Genomic DNA, 16,417 nt, shown 5'->3' on the forward strand with positions numbered 1-16,417 from the left:
GTTTGGTGGTGTCCTGGGGCTCCCTGCCCTGGGGAACAGGATGACAGGAGACGGCTCTCATGGCAAAGCTGTTTACTGCGTTCTGTGTGTAATTGGGCCCCGGGTGGCTGAAGCACAGCTTTGCCCCAGGCTTTAGCACTTCCAGCCCCAGGAGAGGTGCTGAACCCAAGCAAGGGATGTGTTCCCTGCGGGCAGCTGGTGCCCCTGGTGACTGCAGAGGTCACTGCAGTTGCCCAGGGCTGAAATGTCCCTGGGTTCCAGCTGCAGATGTTGGGCTGGGAGGCCCTGTAGTCACTCATACTGCAGGAGAGAGAAGAAGGGTACAGGAGCCAGCTTCTCCCTGCCCTTAAGCGAGGTCAGCTCCACCAGGCTCACGCACTCTAGGACCTCGGCCTGCAGGCGGCCCAGCAGCTCACAGGCGGCGTGCATGGTTCCTGGGGATGGGAGGGTGAGGTCCCCAGCTGGCCTGGGCTGTAGAGACTGGGTGCTCCAGGGCAGCCCCTGGGTTGGGGAGGGGAGGGTATGGGGAGAGAGGAAGGTGTCGGCCTGGCCACCAGGCAATAGTAAGCTGGACAATAGTAAGCTGCATCCCACGTCAGGCACAGCGAGGTCCTGCCCTACTCCCACCAGGCCCTTGGAGCCACAGCAGTTGGCTGTGGGGAGACCCTCACCACCAGTGGCCAGCAGATCATCCACGACAACCACCCTCTGTCCTGGCTCCAGGGCATCTTTCTGGATCTCCAGCTCAGCCTGGAGTGGGAAGTGGTGTGTGGTCCTCAGCCTCCCGCAGAAAACAGCTTTGTGTGCAGAGCTTGGCAGCTGCCACCCTAGGCCCTGACTCCAGCCCCACCTTGCTGTTCCCTGGCTGTGTGAGCCCAGCCTGTGTCTCACCCTCTCTGAGCTCCCAAGAGCACTGTAACCACAGCAGCTCCACTTGACACGCCTGGGAGGGCCTTTAGATCTGGGGGAGAGTGGCCACGGTGGCCTGGCCCTCCCCTTCCTCTGGCCACCCCAGCCCCTTACCTTCCCGTACTCCAGGGCATAGGAGGCCCACACAGTGGGGCCTGGCAGCTTCCCCCGCTTTCGGATGAGCACACAGCCCAGTCCAAGCTCCTGGGCCAGGGAGGGGCCAAAGAGGAAGCCTCGGGAGTCTAGGCCTGTCAGGGCGAGTGACAGGAGTGACTTGGCAGCATGGGAGTCCCCAGGGGCCAGGGTTGGCCGGTGCCAAGGGGTACATGGTTGGCTCCCAGCTGAAAGGCCGGTGACGTGCGCCATTTAAGGAGTGTCACCTGTCACCTACCAGGAGCTGCTTCCAGGTCAGAGTGCAGACCTGGGTCTGTCTTTTAAGGGGCTACTTTTTAGCTGTGGTCCTGGGGGAGTCACCGCCCCTCTCCCCCAGCTCAGCAGCCCATCTTTAATGGGGCTGGTAGAAACCTGTCAGGCCTCAACTCTCTCTCAAAGGCAGCTCTGCCCCAGGGCTTCTGTCTAAAAACGGAGTCTCTCAAGGTGACCTGAGCTGTGAGTCTCTCAAGGTGACCTGAGCTGTGATGGTTGGGGGACGCTCAGGGAAACCCTGCCCCAGCCTGGCAGGAGGTCAGGGAGGGCTTCCTGCAGGAGGTGAGAAGGGGGCTCTGGCAGTGCTGGCGCTTCCCTCAGGGCAGTGTGCAGGGAGTGGGCTGTCACGCCCTAGGAGAGGCAAGACCACCAGAACACACTGTTCTCCCTGGGCCACCTCTCGGGCTCTCCCGGAGGCCTCCAGGCCCCCCTTCCTTGGGTGGGCATTCCGTGATCTTCACCAGGGAAGGCCTGGCTCGTGGCAGGCGCTCAATACCAGCTCGCAGAAGGAACAAGAAGCGAGGCAGCTGGGCCCCGTGGATTCAGCTTGGGCACTCCAGGGAGACCAACTGACCTGGCGACTCGGTCACGCTTGTCCTGGGCTGGGAACCCGGAACCTGCGGGCAGGGCGCCTGCACAGCGCGGCGGCCTCGGGGGCCCAACCTCACAACCCTTAGGGGGCGACCCCAAGCACCGTGCCCGTCCCGGCGCCCCCGAAGGACCCCAAAAGCCCTCCCCCAAACAGACGCGCAGAGCCCACGTGCTACCCTCGGCGCGCGCGGAGGCAGAGGCGCCCTGGATGCGGCCACGCGGCACTCGCCTGCGATGTAGTCGATGCGGCCCCCGTGGGTCACCTTCAGGTGTCGCGCCAGGAGGCCGATGGCGGCGCGGAAGGAGGCGGGGTCCTTCAGGACCGGCGAGATGTCCCTGGACCCAAAGATAGGCCTGGTGACGCCGGGGCCGAAGGAGGGCAGCGGCCCCGGGGGCGAAGGATGAGGGTTCCCGCCCTGCCCGCCCCGCTTGCCGGACAGTGCCGAGGTCGCGGGCAACGCTCTCCCATCCGCAGGCCCGCAGGTCGGGACGCCACGAGGGCGGCCTGCGCTTGCACCTGAATAACACGCCCGGGGTGGGGAAGTCGGGGAAGCTGCGGATCCGCCGCTCAACCAGCTGCAGCTCGGGGTCCGCCATGGCCGCGTGCGAGGAGCCAGCGGCCGCTCGAGCGCGCCTGCGCGGAGACTGGCGGGGCCGCCACGAAGGGCGGGGCATCCCCGGGGCGCGGATGCGCGGGTGAGGGCGGGGCTTCCGCGGGAAGGGGCGTCCCTCGCCGGAAGCATGTACCGTATTTCATGGACTCCTAGGCGCCATCGATTTTAAGACGCGCTCGCATTCCACGCACCACTGAGCAGAACGTTCGAACCGGACAAAGGTGCGAGTCAAGGCGCCCTTCCTTTTCTCGGGCCGGGGCCCTGGCGGCTGGAGGAGGGGCGTGAGCTGGTCTCGCCCACGCACCTGGCGCGCTTACGGGCCTCGCCCTTTCTCCGCTATTGGCTGAGATCCCCACGCTGCGCGCGGGAGGCTGGCGCGCGGGAGGCTGGCGCGCGGGAGGCTGGCGCGCGGGAGGCTGGCGCGCGGGAGGCTGGCGCGCGGGAGGCTGGCGCGCGGGAGGCTGGCGCGCGGGAGGCTGGCGCGCGGGGTGGAGGAGGGCGTGAGGAAGGAGTCCAAGTAGCAGGAGGGCGGTGCAGGACCCGGAGGAAGCAGCCCAGGGCGGAGGCGGCGGGCTTGGGCTGGACCGGCCGGGGGCGCTGGCCTCTCGCGGATGGATGGGCCCTGCCGTTGAGGTGGCTCTTCCCCGCCCGGACCTGGGGGAGAGTGGCCGGAAGGCGTGGCCAGGACAGGGGGCGCATCCGCAAAGGCAGTGGCCCTTCTGTCCGCCTGCAGAGGCCAGGTGACTCCTCAGCCTTGGGGTGGGGAGCTGTGAACCCCCTGGCCGCCCGAGGACTGGTACCCAGGGGGTTGCGTGAGGCACAACTCCCTCCAAACACAATTTCCTTTCAAAAAAATCCCCAGGGCTAAAATGCCTTGCGCTCTATTCCAAAACTTTTCTTCGTTTCGCAGCCTTTTTTTTTTTGAGACGGAGTCTCGCTCTGTCGCCCAGGCTGGAGTGCAGTGGCGCGATCTCGGCTCACTGCAAGCTCCGCCTCCCGGGTTCACGCCGTTTTCCTGCCTCAACCTCCTGAGTAGCTGGCGCCCGCCACCACGCCCGGCTAGTTTTTTTTGTATTTTTTACTAGAGACGGGGTTTCACCGTGTTAGCCAGAATGGTCCGGATCTCCTGACCTCGTGATTCGCCCGCCTCGGACTCCCAAAGTGCTGGGATTACAGGCGTGAGCCACCGTGCCCGGCCCATCATTTCGCAACTTTTCCAATTCAGCTTTGGCCTGGCAGCTACTGCAGAAGGGAAAACCCACTCAGTGGAAGGCAGCCCCCAGGAGCCTTCAGAGGGGGGAGGCCGGAGGCTGCGTATGGCTGCTGGGGCCCCCGTTCCAGGGCGGGTGGGGGACCTATCCTCTGATTCCGAGGGGCATGGCAGCGGCTGCCTCGAAGTGTGCCATGGTCAGGGCTGGCAAGGCCTGGGCTCCAGACCTCTAGGGAAGGTGCAAATGGAGGACCCTGATATCTTCACATCCCCGCGGAAGCTGCCACATGAGGCAGGCCCACGGGCCAAGTGTGTGAGCTGCAGTTAAGTCGTCCACATCCAGCCCAGGAGGCCTCGGCCTTCCCCTCCTTGTTCCTGACTCTGTCTCCCAGATGGCCCGAGGAGGGCCTGGGACTGGGGGGTACTGGAGGAGGGATCTGGGGAGGGTTCAACACGGAATTGGCCCTGTCACCTCCTTCAAGCCCGGGCTGTTGGGCTGGTATAGGAACAGCAGGGAGCCCCGAGTCCTGCCCTTTGGCAAGGAATGCAGCGCTGGGCTCTGGAGAAGGTGGGAGGCGGCCGGAGCTGGGCACCTGATTCTTGGCAGCTGCTGGGAAGGTATAAAAAGAAAATAAATCTCAGGACCCCAAAATCACTAAGCCGAGAAAAGCCAAGCTGGGAATTAGGCAAACCTGCCTCCTATTTTATTTCTAAGTAACGTAGCTACAATGAGAAAGACTACATACCTTTCTCATAATTAGCGCCCAAGGAAATTCCTTGTGGACAAAGGACAGACGGAACTGGAAGTCACCCCTCTGGGGCTCCTGAGACAAATGCTTATCTGATTGTTCCCCTCCATTATTGTTAACATAAAAATGTGGATTCACTGGGCCAGACTGAATCACGTATTCAGTGGAAGACTGGCCGAACCAATGTATGTCTTACACATACTATCTTATGTCTCCCTAAGATGTAAAGGCAAACTATACCCCCAACCACCTCGGGCACATGTTTTCAGGACCTCCTGAGGCTGTCACGGGCGCATCCTTAACCTTGGCAAAATAAACTTTCTAAATTGACCGAGACCTGTCTCAGATATTTGGGGTTCCCAAAGGCGTGAGACGGCAGTGTCCTGAGGCCGAGGAGGAGGGTCCTGAGATCTGAGGCCCCGTGGGCGAGGAGGAGGGCTGAGCACACTCCAGGGTCAGGTCCTGGGTAGGTGGAGTCATGCAGTCCCCCTGTGTCTGCAGGTGCCGTCTGTCTGGCCTGGGCAGGGTCCGGGGGAGCACTGAGGCCAGAGCCGTCCTCCCCCCAGGCACTTGCAGAGCCAACCGGAGATTCCAGGCCTGGCCTGGGTCCACGCGGGTGCTAGTGGGACCAGAGGCACTTCTTGGGAATGGATTCTGGAGGTGTCAGACACTTCCCTAACTTTTCACAGCCCGGGGGTGCCCAGTTCTGGGAAATGAAAATTGAGAAAACAACACAGTTATTCCAAGCTCGCGTGGGCCCAGCAGCAGCACTTTGTTGTTCTGTTTGGAGACAGTCTCGCTCTGTCACCCAGGCTGGAGTTCAGTGGCACGATCTCAGCTCACTGCAACCTCTGCCTTCCGGGTTCAAGCGATTCTCCTGCTTCAGCCTCCCGAATAGCTGCTGGGCTTACAGGCACGGCTATACTCCACGCCTGGCTAATTTTTGTATTTTTAGTAGAGACAGGGTTTCACCATCTTGACCAGGCTGGTCTTGAACTCCTGACCTCGTGATCCACCCGCCTTGGCCTCCCAAGGTGCTGGGATTACAGGTGTGAGCCCCCACGCTCGGCCATTTCTTTAATAGAAACAAGGGTTCCCCATGTTGGCCAGGCTGGTCTCAAACTTCTGACCTCAGGTGATCCGCCTGCCTTGGCCTCCCAAAGTGCTGGGATTACAGGCGTGAGCCACCACGCTTGGCCATTTCTTTAATAGAAACAAGGGTTCCCCATGTTGGCCAGGCTGGTCTCAAACTTCTGACCTCAGGTGATCCGCCTGCCTTGGCCTCCCAAAGTGCTGGGATTACAGGCGTGAGCCACCACGCTTGGCCATTTCTTTAATAGAAACAAGGGTTCCCCATGTTGGCCAGGCTGGTCTCAAACTTCTGACCTCAGGTGATCCGCCTGCCTTGGCCTCCCAAAGTGCTGGGATTACAGGCGTGAGCCACCACGCTTGGCCTTGAGCAGTTTGATGTGTCCCCTGCCCAGTCCAATCCCCGACTCCCATCTAATTGGCCTCAGTGTGGAGGCCACCTCAGTCCAGGCGGGCAGCTACACAGACGCCTCCCCAGGAATCATGGGAACTCGGGAGGCGACGCCCTCCCGACTCAGCCTCCCAGCTCTGAGGAGGCTGCTGTTGGAGGAGTGAGAACTTGGTGGGGAAGTCCTGGGTGTGGGGGATGCAGCTGCCAAGTGGCTGAGGGCCTCTGTGTGGCCAGCAGTGTTAGAAAGGCCCACCCCGAGCCTCTCAACTCATCACCCTCTCTTGCAGCTTCAGCCTCTCAAGAAGCCTTTCCCAGGGAGGAGCCGGTCCCTGCCGCGCTGCTGGGCTCAGTTCAGTGTGGCACTGAGCGGAGCCCGCACCCCTCCATCGCCTGGGTGTGTGTGGACCTCACAGCGCAGCCCCACTTAGTGGAAGCCTTGCTTGGTGGGAGGGCACTTTTCCTGGCAACAGAAAGGGAGACTTATGCCCCTAAGAGGAGCCTTCTTGGCTGAAATGAGTGCCGTTTGGTTCCTTGTCCCCATCCGGGCCACCTCGGTGCCACGTCGGATGCCGCAGGGCCCTGAGAGCACCTTCCCGTCGGGACAGACTTTTGAATTCTGTGTGCTGCTTAATCGGACAGAGGACTAAGGACACTCTCAGCCCTGGGCGGCAGCAGGCGTGAGTGTCACTGAGTGGCCACATGAGTGTCCCTCCCCCTTGGCCACCAGAGCAGGGGTGGGTTTGGCTGAGGAGGTTGCTCCCAAACTCCAGGGGCAGCAGAGGCAGCCGCAGGGTGTGTGTGAGTCTGCGTTTCTCAAAGGCTGCTCAGCTGTCCCAGGAGCAGGGGTCCAGGTGGCCAGACTCCCTCTCCTCTGTGTCAGAGACACCACTGAGCCCCTCGGCTGGGGCTGGCCTGCAGTTGGTGGGGACAGAGGGCAGGGAAGGGGTGAGGAGGGCAAGTGGCCCCCAGGCTTCACACGCATGCCTGTGTATCTCCTCCGTGGCTCTGCTCGCGGTGGCGTCTGGGCCCCTCAGACCCCAGTGGCTCACCTCGCCAGGTCTGAGTTGGCACCACTTTTCCCCCTGCAGAGGGCACAGGTGTGGCGGTGGGGACAGCTCCCCCAGTGCCCAGGAGATGGCAGCGGCAGCCAGGCTGTGTGCACCCCCCTCCCCTGCCCTGGGCCCCCTGTCTCCATGGCTGGTGTGGCCTGCACCCGTGGAGCCACTGCAGCCTGGGTCGCAGAGCAGGACCCAGCAGCACAGACTGGGATTGGGTATGGAAGGCAGAAGCCCAGGGATCCTCCGTGGCTGGTGGCCCTGGGCTCCTGGGGCCCGAGACTCAGGGGTCCTGAGACAGGGACCTCCCTGCTCCACTGCTGAGTCCAGAGGCAGGGACGCCAACTGCCCAGGTCCCTTTGAAGGAAGGGCCCTGAATATCTTCCTATGAAACTTGCCAGGCACCCCCGCCAGCCCCCCAACTAATGGAGGTGGCCCTGCCCCGCCCAGTCCTAAATGATCCCTGCAGGGTGGACCCTCCCTGGGCAGGGACAAGGCCATCTGCCCTCCCTGGTCCTCATTGCTGGGAGGTGCTGCTGATGTCCGGCGCTCTCCTGTTCCACCTGCCGGCCCACGCTGTGGCTCCCTGGCTGTGCAGAGCCACCACCTTCCTTCCCACGGCACGGCGGGCACCCAGCGGTTCCCACGCAGCAGCCAGGTCCTTTCGCCCACACAGCAGGAGCCCAGGCTGAAGTCTGCAGCTGCCCCGGGGTCCCGAGCTCCTGCGGTTTCACTCGGCGGATCCAGGGGCTGTGGGCAGCCATGCTCAGCCCACGTAAACAGGTAAGTGATGGCTCAGGGGCCTGGAGGCTGGGTTTGGCCATCTCCACTGTGCTCTGTGGGCTCTGGGCACCCAGGAGTGACACTGCAGACCTCTGTGTGGCCCGTTTTTGCTGACTGGAGTGAAGGCTGCACATGTCCCATCTGAAGGAGCCGTGAAGGCCTTCCCTGCTGGGACCCACATCACTGTGCTGGGAAAAAGGCCTTTGTGGCCACTGCACACTCAGGATGGCTGGGCCGTCCACACCCCACCCTAGCGGACCCCCAAGCAGGGGACAGAAAAGCTGCTCCTAAGAGGCCCTGACTGCGGCCCCCATGTCTGGACAAGGAGATGCATCCTTTGTGCCTTGAACAGACTTCAGTGAAACTTTGGAGGCACATCTATGCTTGTGTTTCTGGCCGATGCTGGTGTGATTAGGCCGTTTCTCCACTGGAGGTGAACATGGCCTGGTCTCATCAGGCCGCAAGGAGATGCTGCTCTGGGTGACTGAGTGGGATCAGGTCTGACACGAAGGTCCCTGGGGCTGGCCCAGCATGAAGGAGGCACAATGGGAACCTCGCAGGTGGGCCCTGGGGCCGCTGCCACTCACAGTGCAGCACCAGTCCACCCGGGACCCAGCGGGCAGTGCCGTTCCTGCCTCAGTGCCTGCAGAGCCTGGGGATTCGGGTGTCATCACAGGGCCCCTCCAAGGAGAAGCTGCCTGTGTGGGAGTCGAGGACCAGGGGACCCCGGCCCCTCTCATGCTTCCTGCTGTCCCCCAGTGACCACCTGTGGGGGGCAGGAGAGGGGTCTTGGAGCTCCCCAGTCTCAGCCAGGCAGAGGCCCGGGTGGCCGGCTCTGGACCTGCGGCTGCCCTGGCACAGTGTTGTTCTGGTCCCCGAGTCGCTTGGCTCCAGCTCCCTGAATCCTGGACACCACCACGTGTGCTCTGAGGCACCAGGGCCTTACCACTGACGGAGGCAGGGAAGAGCCCCTACCCCCGCCCTGTGCTGGCCACGGTTCATCCTGGGGCCCCAGGTGGGTGGCTGCGGCCCCAGCACAGAGATGGCTGCCTGCATACCAGCCACTTACCATGACTGCCCAGTTGCACACGTTGAGCTGGGGCTGCCCAGGGACCAAGGCCTCCTGGTGCTGCTGGACGACCGAAGTGATCCTGCTGAGGGCCTCCTGGTACTCAGCGCTGGCAAAGCTGGGGACAAAGAGCTCTGGTCACATGGCTGTGGCTGCAGGGGTGCACCTGGGGCCAACAGGGAAGGACAGGGAGGGGCTGGCCTGGGAAGGCTGAGGCTTCAGGGGTCTAATGGGCCGAGAACCACAGTGGGCAGTCACTGTGGACCACGTGCTCAAGCCTACAGCGGCCCCAGGCCTTGCTAGGACAGGCAGCAGGCACCTGAGCCATCCTCTGCCCTCAGACTCACGGGCAACGGAAGAAATGGAGGCTCGGGAGGCCAAGCCCTGGCAGAGAGGCTGTGAGAAGAACCGTCCCGTCCTGTCCCCACTAGGGTGACCTGCCTGTGACCAGGACCTGGGACGTGTGGGCTGGGACTTGTGTGTGGGTCTCCCCAGTATTCGCTACTACGTAAACATTTACAAATACGACACAAACTTGTTTCATTACAAAAGCAATATCATCCCATTGCCCAAAAAAAGCGGGAAATGGAGAGGAATAGCATCTGTGGTTCTAAAATTCCAATGCAAACACGTGGAGTGTCTGGATTCCTTTCGTTTTCACGAAGATACGATTACACAACTCGACGAGGTGCCGTGAGGGCCGCAGTTTGCGATGCTGTGAATCTAGGGTCCATGGCGCTGTCGTGCCGGGCTCTGAGGACATCTGCAGAGATGATGCTTTTTCACCATTTTCAATCATTTCTAATATCGCCAACATGCACCTGAACAGACACCTGCCCCCACTGTTATCGTGGAGATGCAGAGAGGAACTTCCATGAGTGTGAGGCTGAAGCTGGAGCTTGTCACTGCCCAGGCCGGGAGCCACATTGCTGCTGGTGGGGACGCGGACTGGAGCAGCCACTGTGGAAGGTAGTGTGGCAGCTCCTCACAAAGCTAGAGATGGGGTTACCAGGTGAGCCAGCTCCCCTCCTGATGGAGCTGGGAGGTGTGGGTGGACCTGGGCCTGGGGACACCGCTTTGTCCACTCCAGGCTCCGTGCTGCCTTCCCGCAGTCAACATCCTGGGCTTCTGAGCTGCACACTTGGTGGAGGAGAGGTGCTGCTGAGGAAGTGCCCAAATGGTCCCTGAGGCCATGGGAGGGGCTCCAGCCCAGGAACCTCAGCGCAGGCTCAGCCCCGTGGCAAGGCGGTTGCCCCGTCCAGAGGGTGCAGGAGCCTCGAGCGACCTTGGCAGTGGTGCTGCCACCCTCGGTCCTGTACTGCTCTCTGCTGCCTCCCACTGGCCCTACACAAACCCAGGCCGATTGGTAAGCAGAGAACAGCCTGGGCAGAGAGCAACTGCTGTGCTCAGGCCTGGCTCTGCCTCTGCACAGCCACTCCCCTGACGCTCCTGGGTCTTCCCAGGACTAACCTGATAGGGCAGGAATGCTGGAGACCACTGGAAACGCATGTGCCCCAGAACCCCAGACCAGCAGCAGGAACTGGGGACCTGCTCATCCTGCTGGGGTGAGGTGGAGAAGCCTCCAGCCAGGCCTAGCCCAGGGAGACAGCTTTGGGCAAAAAAAAAAGGAAGCCAGAGTGTTGGGCCTTCCTCCAGCCAAGTGTTGGGGCCTCTGTGTCGCCCCTAAGGAGCTGCCAGAGGGCACGTGGGCTTGGTACTGGCGACCATGACCCTCGAGACTCCCAAGGGTAAGGGGAGGGCTTCCCTGAAGGCTGGCAGGCAATGGCACAGGCTCCGGCATCCTCGATGGGGTGAGGACAAGGCCCAGAGAGCAGAGGGTGGAGCTGGGGCTGGCGGCTTTCTACCATTCCTCCTGCTAGCTGACCTGTGTCCTTGCACTTCCTGCTGGCCCCAGGGCCTGGACACCTCCCCTCTGGCCTCAGCCATCCCCAAAGGCAGTTCAGAGTCGGGAACACATCACTGGGGGCCGGGTGGACGGTGGCCCAGAAGGCACAGAAGTGGGGAGACCACCAGGGTGCACGGGAGCAGGCACCCTGAGAGGAGAGCAGGCCACCAAGCATGTGTGGGTACGAACAGTAAGAGGAGACACAGGCACGGGGAGGCGGCGGGCAGGGTGCAGAGGGGCTCCGTCCCTGTGGAGCCTGCATTTGGGGGAGTCCGGCTGGCACCGCCCCAGCAGTCAGGAGGCCCTGCACCGACTTACCTCAGGGGGAACCGCTCCCCCGGGTCCCGTCCCAGGTGGAAGATCAGGGGCAGCTTCGTGTGGTCTTCCAAGCTGTGAGTCGTGACCCCGGAAACGTTCTGCCCAGGGCAGAAATCAATGCCCTGCAATGAGAAGAGGAGGGAAGGTGTGTCCTGGAGCCCCTGACCGCGGCGTGAGGGGCCTCATCTGCCCGTGTCCTGGAGCCCCTAACTGGGGGCTGTGGGGGGCCTTGTCTGCCTGTGCCTAGCAGTGTTCCTGGTACTCAGCATGGTGCAGGGCACTGGCTGAACGCTGAAGGACTACTGGGCCTGTAAGCATCCTGTGGAGGAGGTGAAGCCACCTGCTCTGGACCCCCGAGATGCATAGCTGGCATGCCTCACGTACCCCGTTTTCATGTACCCCTCTTCTTTGTGGGGCAGGTGAGTGTCCTTAAAACACCTTAGCCAGCCTCACATCTGGACAGCCACTAATTTCATGGAGAAAAGCCCCTTTTAACACCCCACTCTCTGCTGGGGATGAGAGGGAGGGCCTGCCCTGGGAGAAGGGAGAGCCACAATGCCCAGAATCCCTATAGAAACCCTGACACGGGGAAGAGCAGGACCAACACCTGAAAGGCGAGAAGAAACAGAAAGAGCCAGGGGGTTGACGCAGACTCACACGCTCAAGAAGGGCGAGGATTTCATAGTAACCACAATTCTCTCTCTGCTGCCGCCCCCCGCCCCCACCCCCGGGCTCCCTGATTCGGGAAGGGGGAGGTATGCCTCTAATATTCCCAGAGGGGGTGCTGCAGGCCAAGGGGTTCATCTGAGGACTGTGCCAGGGGCTCCAGCAGCCAGGAGACTGGGCCACTGTGTGCAGGGATCCCTCAAGCCTTGAGCCAGGGTGGGCTGGGACAGGTGCAGCCAAGCTGCTTGCCTCTGGCACCAGTGACTGAGCAGCTCCCACGGGCATCAGCCGTCTGACAAGCAAACTGTTTCCTAGCACATGGCGTGTGTCTGGGAGGGACAGCTGGTCAGCGGAGCAGACCATGTTCTGCTTTTCAGTGGAGGAGGGAGGTTAGAAGTCCATGCAATTCCACTGACGTGCCCTGGGCTGCAGATTCCCGAGTCCACGGCTGGAAACCAAGGGCCACGCTCAGCGTGGCTCAGGGCAGCAGTGGACGCGAAAGTGGCACCACAGTGGTGGGCAGTGTTGTGGCCTCCCGGACAGACAGCATGTGTGGATGGACAGCAGGAGGAACGGCCACACTCTGCAGGAAGATGCTGGCAGGTAATGGGGAAGCATCTCAATCAAGACACATGACGTGACCTACGGCCGGGACGCAAGTCAAATAAGCTGTTTAATCAAGACCCGGCTGATGTGTGCAGATTTCTCTCTCACTGCTATGTTCCGAGGGAGACCTCACCCTGGGGGCACCACAGCAGAGCCAGCCATCGCCCCGCACCTCTTCCTCCTCACTGAGCCAGCACCGAGTGCCAGGCACTGGGCATGTAAGGTCGGGTGCAGGCAGGGGCCTGGGAGTCAGGACTGACTTTTAAAAGAGAGGTAGGAGGGGAAGGGATGATCCCGTAGACAGGCAGACGCTCGGGGATTTGGTCAGGAAAGGCCGAGGGTCTCACGGATCGGCCTGACCTCTCCTGCTTCCCACTCTGTGGCCGCAGCAGCCGCTGCAGTGGGGGATGTGCATGGCCCCGGTGCTCCTCTGGGTGACCGCCGCATCCTCTGCACACCTGGTACCTGCCAGGCACCAGTTCTCTCAACGAGCACAGCACCGAGGATGCACTGGGATGTGACAGTGTACGGCGAGCACGGCAGCCAGGGCTGCCCACCGCACACGGCTCAAGGGCCTGCGGCGAGGAACGCATTCAGGTTTGGGAACCCAGGGCAGGGCCTGTGCCCTGCTGGCAGAGAAGCCAGGCACTAGGCAGGGCAACTGGTCCGATGGCTGGGGTGGGCCTGTGGGCTGATCTGATGGCTGGGGTGGGCCTGTGGGCTGATTGGATGGCTGGGGTAGGCCTGTAGGCTGGGTGCCAGCAGCTGGGTCTCCAGGTGGGAAGGGGTCCTGCGGGGAGCAGAACACTGCAGGGGTCAAGGGCCCAGCCTGAGGTGGGCAGAGGAGGATCCTGGGGCGCCAGGAGAAGATGGGGGCAGAGCCACAGGACCCAGCAGCGGCAATAGCCTGTGAGGGCTGGTGTGCACCTTCTGACTTTGCTGCCACCTCACTGGCAGGCACTGGCCAGGCTCCACCCAAAGGCCACTCTGCCAGGAGGAGCGACTCGGTCCGGCCTGGCCCCAGGGCTAACACCCGTCCGTGGCTGTGGTTTTCCTCACAGCACCTTTCCCTCCTCCCCCAAAGGCCCAGAAGGGAAGGTGTTGAGGACCCCATTAGTGGAGGGCTGTGGGTGCTGGGGTCTACCTGGCATCAGCCAGTGGAGGGGTCCTAGGAGCAGTGACCTGTGGTCAGGTCACACTGAGGACTCTCCAGGCCCAGCTGGTTCTCAGGCTCAGCCTTCAGAATGACACTAACAAGGTCCCTCCAGGTGACCTGGGACCAGGGGACGGCAGACCAGCACACAGCCCCGAGCTGTGACCACACCGGCCTGCGCCTTCAGAGTAGGGGCCAGCCCAGGATGCACAGTGTGGCCTCGCAGAGCAGTCACCCCCGGCATGTGGACCCCCCAGGAAGGACCCCACTGGCCCCGGGCAGGCGGCTCGGGGGACATGACCTCGTCATTGTCTATGATGCTCCAGCTGGCTGGGCCTCACTGTCCCCTGGGAGGGAGGAGGGCGGACGGGGCCGGCATTTGGAAGAAAAGCATCCGTGTTGTCACAACGGGAGGTGGCAGCGGCAGTGGTGGCAGGGAGCCCAAGGACCCGGGACCTCCACAGGCAAACCTGTGACCCACAGAGTGACCGACACAGGCCTGGAGTGTGGATAAGGGACCTGCTGCCAGAACCCTGGCACCCCCCACCCCCCCGTCACGTGGGCTCTGGGCAGACTCGCTGTGGCTGCAGGCCAGCTGCTCTCTGCCTTTGCCCACGAGGCTGATGTGGGCCGAGTCCCAGCTCCAGGATGGTCTCCATGGATCTGACAGCAGCAAGCAACTAATTCCGAACTATTTGACCCAAACGACGGAGGGGCGAGGACCCCGGGGCCCCCAAGGGCTTCCTGCTGGGCACATCTCTCCCTCGGGAGCAAATCCACAGACAGCCCTTCACCAGCTCTGGGGATGCCAGGTCCCACCGCACGGTATCACCAGGAGGTGACCAAACCGTTGTGCACAGCTGGTAGGTGCTCCCAGACAGAGCTGCAGCCTCAGCCCAGCGACAGTGCTAAGGCCCAGCACAGCTCTGCCCAGGAAGCCAGGGGCATCGGGCATGGAGCTATTCTACGATGCAGGTGTCTCCACGAGGCCCCAGGGAGAACTGGAGAGGCCACCCCACCACAAACCCCCCTCATCCCCCCCACCCCCACCACAAACCCCCCCACTCCCCCCACCCCCACCACAAACCCCCCACCCCCCCACCCCCACACTGCCAAGGGTGTTTTGTCCGTCACAGGCTCCCATCTGACCCACTCAGCCACGTGTGATAGGAACCAGAGGGTGTCTGTCGTCCGCAAGGCTGGCCAGCCGCCAGAGACCAAGGCCCAGTCCGTGCCCTCCAAGAGAACCCCAGGCCCACAGGGCAGGCGAGTCCGTGGGGCTCTGGCCACGGGCCGGCCTGCCGAGCCACACCTTGTGGGGCTGTGGAGCAGGACGGGAACAACAGGATCACGGACTTGATACCCACGCAGGACGCAGATTCTCCCCGGCAGTGACCACAACAGACAAAAACGTCACAGGAGCCTACTGTCATCTGCTGTTAGGCTGGAAAACAAATTCTGATTTTTCTTTTTATGCTCAAATTATGTGTCTAGGCCAGGTGTGGTGCCTGTCATCCCAGCACTTTGGGAGGCTGAGGCAGGTGGATCACCTGAGGTCAAGTGTTTGAGACCAGCCTGGCCAACATGGTGAAACCCCATCTCTACTAAAAATACAAAAATCAGCCGGAGATGGTGACAGATACCTGTAATCCCAGCTACTTGGGAGACTGAGGCAGGGGAATCGCTTGAACCCTGGAGGTGGAGGTTGCAGTGGGCTGAGATCATGCCACTCCACTCTAGCCTGGGCAACAGAGCCAGACTCTGTCTTAAAAAAAATTGTGTTTAATTGGATATACTTAAAAACCCATAAAACTCCAAAGAAAAAAACCCCAGGTTCCCTTCTTGGAACATTCAGCTGTGGCCCCCTTGGGCCCCATTTGCTGACCAGCAGCTTCAGCCACGCCAGGCCCCTCCCCCGGCCCTCCCCACCCCACGACGCTCACAGTCCATGGTCCTCATTTTCTGCATCTCAGGCTGCGATTTTTACGAGTAAGGACATCTGCCCCGGAACAGGTGAGTTCACTACCGACGACCCCACTCTGCCTACGGCCATGAGGCCAAGCCCCGGGCCCTCAGGACCGCGGCATCTGCCATATGGCCAAGCCCTGGGCCCTCAGGACCATGGTGCCTGGTGTCAGGGGCAGCCCCCAATACTCTCCAGGGAGTGGAGTGACGCGGTTAACAGCCTCCCTGCCTGCCGGTGCTGGGGGGCTTCTCCTGATGTTTTCTGAGCCCTTGCACAAACATGTTCCAGCAAGGAGTGGCATGCGAGCGAGACCCCGGCTGCATCAGCGGCGAGTCTGCCTGCAAAACCTTCCAGGCGCTGACAGGAGCCTGGGAGGCTCAGCCCGGGAGCTCTGTGTGCCCTTCTGGCTGTAGCCCGTCCGCTCTGGACACCAACGTGGGCAAAAGCGGGGCTCACCGACCTTGTCCCAAGAGGGCCAATGACAGGGACCCCATAGAGGGTGAAGGGTTGCGTGTGTGACAGTCGGGGACCAGCCCTCCTTCCAGAGGGTTCCACACACTGCCGGCCTCCAGGTAGCCAGGAAATACCCATGGTGCTCACTAGAGCAGCCCTGAGGAACCCTGGGAGTCTGGAGAAGGGCGGATCACGGAGAGGGCCGGGGGACCGATGCCCAGGACGGCCCTCGCAAGCGGCAGTGTTGGGTAAAACCCGAAAAAAGAGCGGGTGCGGGGCCTGCACAAGGTGGAGAGAGGCCAAAAACACTCCTGGGCACTGGTGCCCTCCAGCTGCTGCCCCGCGAGCAGCTTCACTCCTCAGCCTGAGTGCTCAGCCCTCAGCTCCAGTCCTCACTTCTAGTCCTTAGATTCTCCATTAAACTGAATGATTTTCTTCCCAATTAAGGCAGATTAGCAGGGGG

General features: G+C 62.0%; 2 protein-coding genes and 2 long non-coding RNA genes across 21 annotated transcripts in view; 1 reads left to right on the forward strand and 3 right to left on the reverse strand.

Moving 5' to 3' along the window:
* Nucleotides 1-57: 57 nt before the first annotated feature.
* APRT (adenine phosphoribosyltransferase) lies at nucleotides 58-2,573 on the reverse strand. 6 transcript variants are annotated; one of them, XM_077986733.1, is made up of 5 exons: nucleotides 2,444-2,573; nucleotides 2,156-2,262; nucleotides 1,024-1,157; nucleotides 672-750; nucleotides 58-300 (listed from the first exon to the last, which is right to left on the reverse strand). In XM_077986733.1, the coding sequence occupies exons 1-5, from the start codon at nucleotides 2,521-2,523 to the stop codon at nucleotides 296-298; spliced, it is 405 nt and encodes a 134-aa protein (XP_077842859.1). In that variant the 5' UTR covers nucleotides 2,524-2,573; the 3' UTR covers nucleotides 58-295. The 6 variants fall into 6 exon arrangements, with proteins under 6 accessions (XP_077842859.1, XP_001089867.3, XP_077842860.1 ...); XM_001089867.5 differs by having other exon boundaries at nucleotides 58-434; XM_077986734.1 differs by having other exon boundaries at nucleotides 58-434; nucleotides 1,024-1,937; nucleotides 2,103-2,262.
* A 1,060-nt stretch (nucleotides 2,574-3,633) lies between these two features.
* On the reverse strand, nucleotides 3,634-4,360 carry LOC144338183 (uncharacterized). Its single transcript, XR_013412067.1, has 2 exons — nucleotides 4,223-4,360; nucleotides 3,634-3,782 (listed from the first exon to the last, which is right to left on the reverse strand). It is a non-coding gene; the product is annotated as an uncharacterized LOC144338183 (long non-coding RNA).
* Nucleotides 4,361-4,425: 65 nt separating this feature from the next.
* Nucleotides 4,426-6,998, forward strand: LOC144338180 (uncharacterized). Its single transcript, XR_013412064.1, has 2 exons — nucleotides 4,426-5,634; nucleotides 5,891-6,998. It is a non-coding gene; the product is annotated as an uncharacterized LOC144338180 (long non-coding RNA).
* The window catches only part of GALNS (galactosamine (N-acetyl)-6-sulfatase), a 42,568-nt gene continuing 30,577 nt past the window's right edge, over nucleotides 4,427-16,417 (reverse strand). For 9 of the 13 annotated variants that reach the window (XR_013412054.1, XM_077986725.1, XM_077986727.1 and 6 more), the window contains 3 exons: nucleotides 11,111-11,232; nucleotides 8,887-9,004; nucleotides 4,427-5,205 (listed from right to left, as the gene is read on the reverse strand). Coding sequence is in view for 9 of the 13 variants with exons in the window: in XM_077986725.1 (XP_077842851.1) it covers nucleotides 5,119-5,205; nucleotides 8,887-9,004; nucleotides 11,111-11,232 (327 nt within the window). In the remaining 4 variants the exon portion in view is untranslated. Of the gene's footprint in view, nucleotides 5,206-8,152; nucleotides 8,723-8,886; nucleotides 9,729-11,110; nucleotides 11,233-16,417 lie in introns of those variants that run through there. The other 4 variants (XR_013412049.1, XR_013412051.1, XR_013412053.1 and 1 more) reach the window with 3 other exon arrangements.

This window comes from Macaca mulatta, chromosome 20 (genome assembly GCF_049350105.2).
Source record: "Macaca mulatta isolate MMU2019108-1 chromosome 20, T2T-MMU8v2.0, whole genome shotgun sequence".
Classification (NCBI taxonomy): domain Eukaryota; kingdom Metazoa; phylum Chordata; class Mammalia; order Primates; family Cercopithecidae; genus Macaca; species Macaca mulatta.

Excerpts from the sequence above, each read along its gene's own strand:
- APRT (XM_001089867.5), bottom strand. The coding sequence starts at position 2,523 with ATGGCGGACCCCGAGCTGCAGCTGGTTGAGCGGCGGATCCGCAGCTTC. Across the intron at positions 1,158-2,155 it reads CCGCATCGACTACATCGCAG|GCCTAGACTCCCGAGGCTTC; the intron begins GCGAGTGCCGCG and ends TCGCCCTGACAG. Across the intron at positions 435-671 it reads TGATCTGCTGGCCACTGGTG|GAACCATGCACGCCGCCTGT; the intron begins GTGAGGGTCTCC and ends TCCCATCCCCAG.